A 9,180-nucleotide genomic window follows, 5' to 3' on the forward strand; every position below is an offset into this window, starting at 1 on the left:
AGTATAGTTTTACCAACGCTCTCATATGGGTGTGAAGCGTGGGTGATGAATGTTGCAGCGAGGAGAAGGCTGGAGGCAGTGGAGATGTCATGTCTGAGGGCAATGTGTGGTGTGAATATAATGCAGAGAATTCGTAGTTTGGAAGTTAGGAGGAGGTGCAGGATTACCAAAACTGTTGTCCAGAGGGCTGAGGAAGGGTTGTTGAGGTGGTTCGGACATGTAGAGAGAATGGAGCGAAACAGAATGACTTCAAGAGTGTATCAGTCTGTAGTGGAAGGAAGGCGGGGTAGGGGTCGGCCTAGGAAAGGTTGGAGGGAGGGGGGTAAAGGAGGTTTTGTGTGCGAGGGGCTTGGACTTCCAGCGGGCATGCGTGAGTGTGTTTGATAGGAGTGAATGGAGACAAATGGTTTTTAATACTTGACGTGCTGTTGGAGTGTGAGCAAAGTAACATTTATGAAGGGATTCAGGGAAACCGGCAGGCCGGACTTGAGTCCTGGAGATGCACTCTGAAGGAGGGGTGTTAATGTTGCAGTTTAAAAACTGTAGTGTAAAGCACCCTTCTGGCAAGACAGTGATGGAGTGAATGATGGTGAAAGTTTTTCTTTTTAGGGCCATCCTGCCTTGCTGGGAATTGGCCAGTGTGTTAATAAAATAAAATAAAATAATATCTATAAATGACAATAAAGTCCTAAATTAAACAAGCATAAAGTGAATAACAGCATTCAACCTTAATTCTCTTAATGAGCCTTTTCATCCCTGCCTCATTTTCTCCATTACCACGTGGCCGCCTTGTCTTGATCCTCCTGCGTTTTTTGCGCTCAACCTCCCCAATCTCCTGTAATATAATAAAAACATCCTTACTGGACCATACTGCATAGTTTTCTCTTATCTAACAACTTAACATATTTTGATTTCATGTGTTAAATGAATTAGAGAATATCTAACCTCATCATGACAAATTAAATGTTGTTGTAGTTCAGCAGATGACTCAAACCCTTCATCACACTCATAACAAGGCCATGACTTCTTCAGTGAGTCTAAAACTGTAATGAAATTAATTGCACTGATTACTTAAATATTAAGTGTGTAAAAATCTTATGCCACCCTTTGTTTTCACACTTTCTAAGTCTCAACACTACTTCTGAAAGATAATGACCTACCCTGAAATTTACTTTACAAATTACTAAATAATCTGACACGACTATTTCCTCTAAATAAACTGTGTGATTATCATAGCGTTGATTTATTTCCCATCTTTATAAAATTTAATTTTTTTTTTGTAGATCCATTGTAATATCTGACAGGATCACTGTACATCAGATCCCCAACTTATGAACACATGAGTTACACTGATTTGCACTAATGAATGAGGACCAAATAATATAATACAGAGAAAATAATTGTTTTATGAATGCTGTGCCAGTATGCAGTAATGAATATCCTTTGCACTAACCTGGCCTTGGGCCACACTTGTCTGATGTATACAATTATTATATGTATTTGACACTTCTTGCCAAAATTAAAGAAAAAAGGTTTGCAAAAAAATTTAGCATAAAAAAAGGTACTGTCCAAAAAGGGTGACAAAGTTCCTTAATAATACCGTAATGGATATTGTAATAATATTTGACAATCATTTTTACGCCAGATTTTAAAAAAATCAAATTACTCACATTTTATCTCTTCTTCAGTTGGCTCCAGGATGTGCAAGTTCCTTTTATCAGCATACTGCTTTGAGTATCTGTTCAAAGTATGTAAGTTTATTAAAATGGGTAACAAATAATAATTATGAGACAAAAAAATTCCAAAATTCATGTGACAATGTAGGTAATTTAAAATAATACAACTACTACAAACCCAATTCTGAGTTCTGCACGAGGTACTATGTCACTAGTGGTGAGGAAAAAGAGAGATCCATCTGTTTGCATAACCACACAATTTTGCTCCAAAAATGTTGTTGCTTTCCGGACAAATCTCATCCAATTTGAGGAACCTGTAGAGAGATGATTAACTATGAATTGAATAATTCAATGTTTGTGCTCCATTAATAATGTTTGCATTTTAAAAAGTTCTGATCTGTAATGGAAGACTATTAACCCTTTGAGGGTCGCCAGGCCCTCTCAGAGACTTGTTCTCAGGGTCGCCAAAATTTCCCAAAAAAAAACAAAAATTATTTTTTTTATGAAAAGATAGAGAATCTTTTCCCAATCATAATGACACCAAAATTATGAAATTTGATGGAAAACTTACGGAATTATGCTCTCGCGAAATTAGCGGTCTCGACGATGTTTATGCATCGCCGATTTTGCCCACTTTGAGCCCTATTTTCAGCCAATTCCAGTGTACTGGTCGACAAAAATCATAACTATTTTGCTAGAACTCCATTTTTTCCATCGAATGAGTACAAAAAACCACTCATTTACCAATTTCAACTATCCAATAAAGTGGACAGAATTTAGCAATTTTGCCAATTTCACACAAATTTCAAAAGATGCCAATTTCCAAATAGGGTTCAGAATAAACAAGAAAGTCATTCCTGGCACTAAAATAATATTTTCTCTGTTTATTAGTCACATCCCCACACCCCTCTTACATTTCTTTTGCTTTCCACTTTGAATTTTTATTCTCACAAAAAATAGAATATTTACTGTTATGCAGACTACTGTATTAGTGTAGAAATGGTATAAACAATACCAGCGCACTTGTGAAAGAATATTAGATTCACCAGTTGACGTGTATTGGACGCGTGGCATGATTTATTTACTTTTGAACTTCGGCAAAAATCGAACATTTCTGCTACTTTGAGCTCAATTTCAAGGTACTTTTCATTGTGAAACCAATCAAAATCATCTCAATTTTTGTAATATGTCTTCCATTCTACAAAACAAGACCAGGAAAACTAGAATACAACCATAAATACCATACGAAAATGAAGTGCAAAGTCGCTGTTTTAAACCAAAAACACGGTCAAAGTTTTTTTTCTCATTACGCACTGTGTGCTGCAGGATTTTTTTATACTGCGCACACTGACCACATAGACCCATTCTTTCATATGTAGGTCTACCAGGTTTCTCTCACTAGATTTGAGGGCGCTAGAATTTATGCATACTAGTACGTCAAAAACCCTGGCGCATAAGCCATACTAGTACGGCCGAAACCCCAAAAGGGTTAAGAAAGAACTGATACATAAAGAGAAATTCTGGAATTTCTCACATAGTTTGGTCCAGCTGTAACATATATACCCACTATATCAAAGAATAAACCTGGATACATTATTCTAAAAACTATATACAATATATAAATTAGGGTGAAAAACACAGGGCAAGTGATTTAATGCAAATTATACCTTCATCAGAAGTATCAATATACAGGACTTTCTCTCCAGAACTAATGGTGAAGACAAGACCATGGGGAGTCTCGCTAGCTTCAGTTTTCACAACACCCTCTAAGGGACCAAACTGTGTTCTCTTTGGTATGGACTTGCGAGCAAACACACCAAAATCTACAAGAAAAGCATACATTAAAAGAAATTCTCTGAAGAATAAAATAAATTTTGCCTGTCAAAATGGCAGAATTATACAGAGCATAGCTGTCAAAAAAAAAAAAAAAAAAAAAAAAAAAAAGCAACAGAATGATATGCACAGGGGCATTTAATGTGCATATTCCTTTAAACTAATTAGAGAACTTTCACTGCCCACATAACTTCAAACAAACTCAAGTTTCTGGGAAAGCCTAAAAATCCCAAAGTGTATTCCTTGAAGTGCAGGGGAGGAAAGTAAATAGATGGTCAGAGCATATTTAATTGGCCCTATATCACTCTCTTATTTACCCCTATCTCACCTATGGAATTTGTGCATGGGGCTCAACAACAAGTAACCATCTCAGACCACTAATTACCCAACAAAAGGCTGCAGTTAGAATGATAACAAATTCTCACTACAGGCAGCACACTCCACCAATATTCAATACACTCAACCTACTCACCATACAAAACATCCATACTTATTACTGCACCTATTACATACATAGAACACTCAACTCTGATATTAACCCTCCCCTCAAACATCTCCTTGCCAACCTCAACAGAACACATGACCATAACACAAGGCACAGATCACTCTTTGATATTCCTCGTGTCCATCTCACGCTATGCAAAAACTCAATGCACATAAAAGGCCCTAAAATCTGGAATTCATTACCTGTAAATATAAAAGAAACACTACCTGTTTATAAATTCAAGTCTCTTCTCAAAGATCACTTACTCACCCAAAACCAAATAAATACTGAATAACTGAACCTTATAAATTGTATATCTTAAATGTTTCTCACAATTATATCACATAAATGTTAAACCTAAAACCCAATCTAACTTTATTATTTTTTAAATTCACTACCTAACAGAATACTCCATTCTACTGAATTTACAACAATGCATGCAACCATATGACCTGTCTTTGTAATACTCACTTGTGCTTTATAGTAATCAGTTTACATTAATGTTTTTCACTGATTTCATCATTGCTTAGTTAATCTTAAGTTAATTTTAAGCCAGCCCGTAATGCTATGCATAGTATAAGTGGCTTTGGCATGCTGCTCTTATCTGTATTTTTTTTGTACCTCTGTAAGTGTGCTCAAATTATAAATAAATAAATAAATAAATAAATAAATAAATAAATAAATATTGTATAACTTGTCACAGGTGAACCCAATTTTATAAATGAACTGCAGAATAAAAGAATTACAATTAATTAATACCTTCTGTATTTGGAATTTTGCGAATTAATAAATGTTGAGCAGGAAGAGAGGCCCAGGCTCTGGTCCTGACAGGTTTGTCAGATATGGCTTGTACGTGGTGCTGGGAACAGTCTTGACCATGTATCTCTTCACATTCACCACAATCTTTAGCAAGAAGGAAAATACATTATTATTAATACATAAAAACAGCTAAATTTAAATGTCAAAAAAAAAGTCAGTAGCAAATGGCAGGTGTTAAATATAAAATTTAAGAATAAAGCTGTGAATTGGCTTACAAGAGTTGTTTTATATTTGTGGTGATTGTAACATACTTGTAGCTAAAATATTTAGCATATTAATTATAAGTTCTTAATGATAGGGAAATTAGCCAAAATGATCTCTGATACTTTAACTATCAGTAAAGTTTATGTAATGCTGTACCACCTCAGTATCCACGATGCATGAGTTCTGTGGAAACTCATTTGTGGTCAGCTCTCAGATACAAACCTTATATTTCCATAAAAAAAAAAATGAGAAACTTTTTTGACCTCAGTGGCCTCCATGTACTCAGACATGCTGTACTCTAATATTAGCTGAATATTTTATGTCATTCTTGGTCATTCATGGTACAAACTGGTTATCTAACAGACATATACAATATTATGCAAGCAAGTTGATGTAATAATACTGTAAGTACAAGCAAACTGCAGATCCAGGGGCAAAGCTCAAGGATAATACCATATCAAAGCTCCTGATTAAAGGACAAAATACTGCACCAAAGTTGATGTTCCAAAAGCCAGGTTTGAAGACAAAAACATAATATCATATCCAAGTCAAGGCTCTAGGAAATAGCTCAGCCATTGATAAATGACAATACAGTACTATAATTCATTAAACAAAACTGGAGGATCACAAGATTTATTAATGTGAAACCTGGGGATATGGAGGAATTGTTCTTCAATAATGCATCTAGTCAGGAAGAATTAATATTTTTTCACCTCCCTTACACTACTACTACTACTTCTTTCAACAAACCAGCCATATCCCACCAAAACAGGTTGGCCCAAAAAGAAAAACAAAAGTTTATCTTTTTAACTTCAGTAATGAATACAGGATAAGGGGTTACAAGCCCCTTGCTCCCACTTCCCCATTGAGATAAGAGGAAATAAACAAGAACAAGAACTAGTAAGAAAAAAGAAGAAAACCCAGAGGAGTATGTATATCTTTCTTTCTTTCAACGCACCAGCCGTATCCCACTGAGGTGGGGTGACCCAAAAGGACAAACGAAAGTTTCTCCTTTTAAATTTAGTAATATATACAGGAGAAGGGGTTACTAGCCCCTTGCTCCTGGCATTTTAGTCGCCTCTTATGACACGCATGGCTTATGGAGGAAGAATTCTGTTCCACTTCCCCATGGAAATGAGAGGAAATAAACAAGAACAAGATCAAGTAAGAAAATAGAAGAAAACCCAGAGGGGTGTGTATGTATATATATGTTTGTACATGTATGTGTAGTGTGATCTAAGTGTAAGCAGAAGTAGCAAGACGTACCTGAAACCTTGCATGTTCATGAGACAGAAAAATGGACACCAGCAATCCTACCATCATGTAAAACAATTACAGGCTTCCGTTTTACACTCACTTGGCAGGACGGTAGTACCTCCCTGGGTGGTTGCTGTCTACCAACCTACTACCTAGAAGAGTGTGTATATATATGCTTGTATATGCATATATAGTGTGACCTAAGTGTAAGTAGTAGCAGCAAGATGTACCTGAAATCTTGCGTGTTTTCTTCTTTCAACAAACCGGCCATATCCCACTGAAGCAAGGAGGCCCAAAAAGAAAAACAAAAGCTTCTCTTTTTCTTCTTCTTCTTTCAACGTAAAACGAAAGCTTCTCTTTTTAACTTTAGTAATATATACAGGAGAAGGGGTTACTAGCCTCTTGCTCCCAGCATTTTAGTCGCCTCTCACAACACGCAAGGTTTACAGAGGAAGAATTCTGTTCCACTTCTCCATGGAGATAAGAGGAAACAAGGACAAGAACTAGTAAGAAAAATAGAATAAAGCCCAGAGGAGTGTGTATTTTTTTTTTTAACAAGTCGGCTATCTCCCGCCAAGGCAGGGTGACCCAAAAAGAAAGAAAATCCCCAAAAAGAAAATACTTTCATCATCATTCAACACTTTCATGTGTAGTGTGACTTAAGTGTAAGTAGAAGTAACAAGACATACCTGAAACCTTGAATGTTTTCTTCTTCTTTCAACAAACCAGCTGTATCCCACTGAGGCAGGGTGGCCCAAAAAGAAAAACAAAAGTTTCTCTTTTTAAATTTAGTAATTTATACAGGAGAAGGGGTTACTAGCCCCTTACTCCCGGCATTTTAGTCGCCTCTTACAACACGCATGGCTTACGGAGGAAAAATTCTGTTCCACTTACCCATGGAGATAAGAGGAAATAAACAAGAACAAGAACTAGAAAGAAAATAGAAGAAAACCCAGAGGGGTGTGTATATATATATGCTTGTACATGTACGTGTTGTGTGACCTACATGTAAGTAGAAGTAGCAAGACGTACCTGAAATCTTGCATGTTTATGAGACACCAGCAATCCTACCGTCATGTAAAACAATTACAGGCTTCCGTTTTACACTTGCCTGGCAGGACAGCAGTATCTCCCTGGGCGGTTGCTGTCCATCAGCCTACTACTTAGGTTCCCTTACACTGCTAACACATAATAACAATCATTAAATTTGACTTAGAGTTAAATACTGTCTGGAATGTGTGTAACTGTCTATTGACAATTAATTAATAGGGATTAACTAGTACAGCATATATGTTAGAAAAATATAAAAAAAAAAATTCTTTCTTAGCTACCCCATTATAAGTGTCAGTGGTGGTGCTCTGTCAGCACAGTAATATTCCTAATATAACTGTACTGTAGTAGCCAATGATCCTCTAATATTTTACTGCTTACTTTGCTAAAGTTTATTGCATTTGTTTATTAACTATGTTGCGTGTTAGATATGAACAAAACGTTTCAACATCATGTCTAACCTTTTGTACTTGAAATTTTGGGAATCACCAGCTGTTGTGTAGGAAGGGACACCCAAGCCTGGGTTTTTGTAGGCTTTCCAGATTCATCTTGTAAGTGGTGTTGTGGACATTCGTGGGCATATGTTTGTTCACATTCCCCACACCCTACAATAAACGTAACAGCACAAATCTCACTAATGGCTGAAATTATCACTGATACACATATCTGAGTCTTTTTTTTTTAAGGTCACCTTTCAACATTTAGAAAAGAATTACTAACTAAATTATTTCCATAAACTTTATTCATAAAATTTATAAAAAAAAAAAATGCATTTTTTGTGAATTTTCATATTTCTTTGTTTGATGAATACATCTGCATTTCCAACTAACTGTTGCACTTAATGAAAAGCAGCACTCTTCTGCTAAACAGAAACTAAGTAGTACTATATCAGGAAATTAGCTTTTCATTAGTACATGATTAAATGTGTGGCTGGGTGGGTAAACATGTGGTTTTGCTTGTGGGTAGACCTAATGATTTATAGTGCTAAAGAACATACTTTCTAATCCAGGGTGTTTGAGAAAGATTTGCACTTACACAAGAATTAATATTTCAGAAATATGACAGAAGTGAAACAAGTAACTCTTCAAAGGTATTCAAACTAATATACTGTATGTATATTTTCATGCTCAAGCTATTTTCTGCCAAAATATTTCTCTTTTCTTTTCTAGACCACATTGCAATGCTTACAATACACTTAGCAAGATGAGGATTTACTCACAAAAATCTGCTCCAATGAATCCTGCTTCTACTTCTTGGCCAGTGGCAGAATTGACTTCATTCTCACCTCTGCCATTAGGTTCATCATTTGCAAGACCTTTTGCGGTGTTCTTCACTCTTGCTGATTGCACACTCTATGAAGTAAACTTATTACCATATGTCTCTCATGGTTATTTTCTTATTAAATACTATACAAGCAATTCTAACCAACCATGTACTCAATTTTGGGAAAGTATTAGAAATGTCAACAAAATGATATCACTGTTTATTTTAATACTGTGCTTTTCAGTCATATTAATCAATACAGGACAGAGTAAAACTTTTCTATGTTTAAAAACTTAATTATGACATCAAATAATTGATATATAGCATATTTTATTCACTTACACACTCCCTTTTCATAATCAAACACTCACTCCTTTTGGTACTGATATACACTCCAGTAGGTCTTTTTCCTAACTGACTCAAGACAGTGTACTGTAGGTTTACTTGCTAGTTGCCTGTACAAAAACCTTCATCTGATGGCTTACTTTGTTATATGCTAATGTCATCCCCTTTTAAAACCTTTCTCGATATACGTATTAGTTAATTTCAAATTAACAAATACGTATATTGAGAAAGAACGAAATTAACAAACAT

The 9,180-nt window shown here is 35.6% G+C and overlaps 1 protein-coding gene across 4 annotated transcripts in view; it reads right to left on the minus strand.

The window, feature by feature from the left end:
• LOC128687378 (uncharacterized) overlaps positions 1-9,180 on the minus strand; it is a 49,107-nt gene that overhangs the window by 19,965 nt on the left and 19,962 nt on the right. For 3 of the 4 annotated variants that reach the window (XM_070092665.1, XM_053774823.2, XM_053774822.2), the window contains exons 6-13: positions 8,543-8,675; positions 7,785-7,928; positions 4,753-4,896; positions 3,344-3,499; positions 1,855-1,990; positions 1,671-1,738; positions 946-1,043; positions 728-835 (exon numbers count right to left, since the gene is read on the minus strand). In XM_070092665.1, the coding sequence (XP_069948766.1) occupies positions 728-835; positions 946-1,043; positions 1,671-1,738; positions 1,855-1,990; positions 3,344-3,499; positions 4,753-4,896; positions 7,785-7,928; positions 8,543-8,675 (987 nt within the window). The remainder of the gene's footprint in view (positions 1-727; positions 836-945; positions 1,044-1,670; positions 1,739-1,854; positions 1,991-3,343; positions 3,500-4,752; positions 4,897-7,784; positions 7,929-8,542; positions 8,676-9,180) is intronic. The other variant, XM_070092666.1, reaches the window with a different exon arrangement.

The sequence above is a fragment of the Cherax quadricarinatus genome, chromosome 40 (assembly GCF_038502225.1).
Source record: "Cherax quadricarinatus isolate ZL_2023a chromosome 40, ASM3850222v1, whole genome shotgun sequence".
NCBI classification, from domain to species: Eukaryota; Metazoa; Arthropoda; class Malacostraca; order Decapoda; family Parastacidae; genus Cherax; species Cherax quadricarinatus.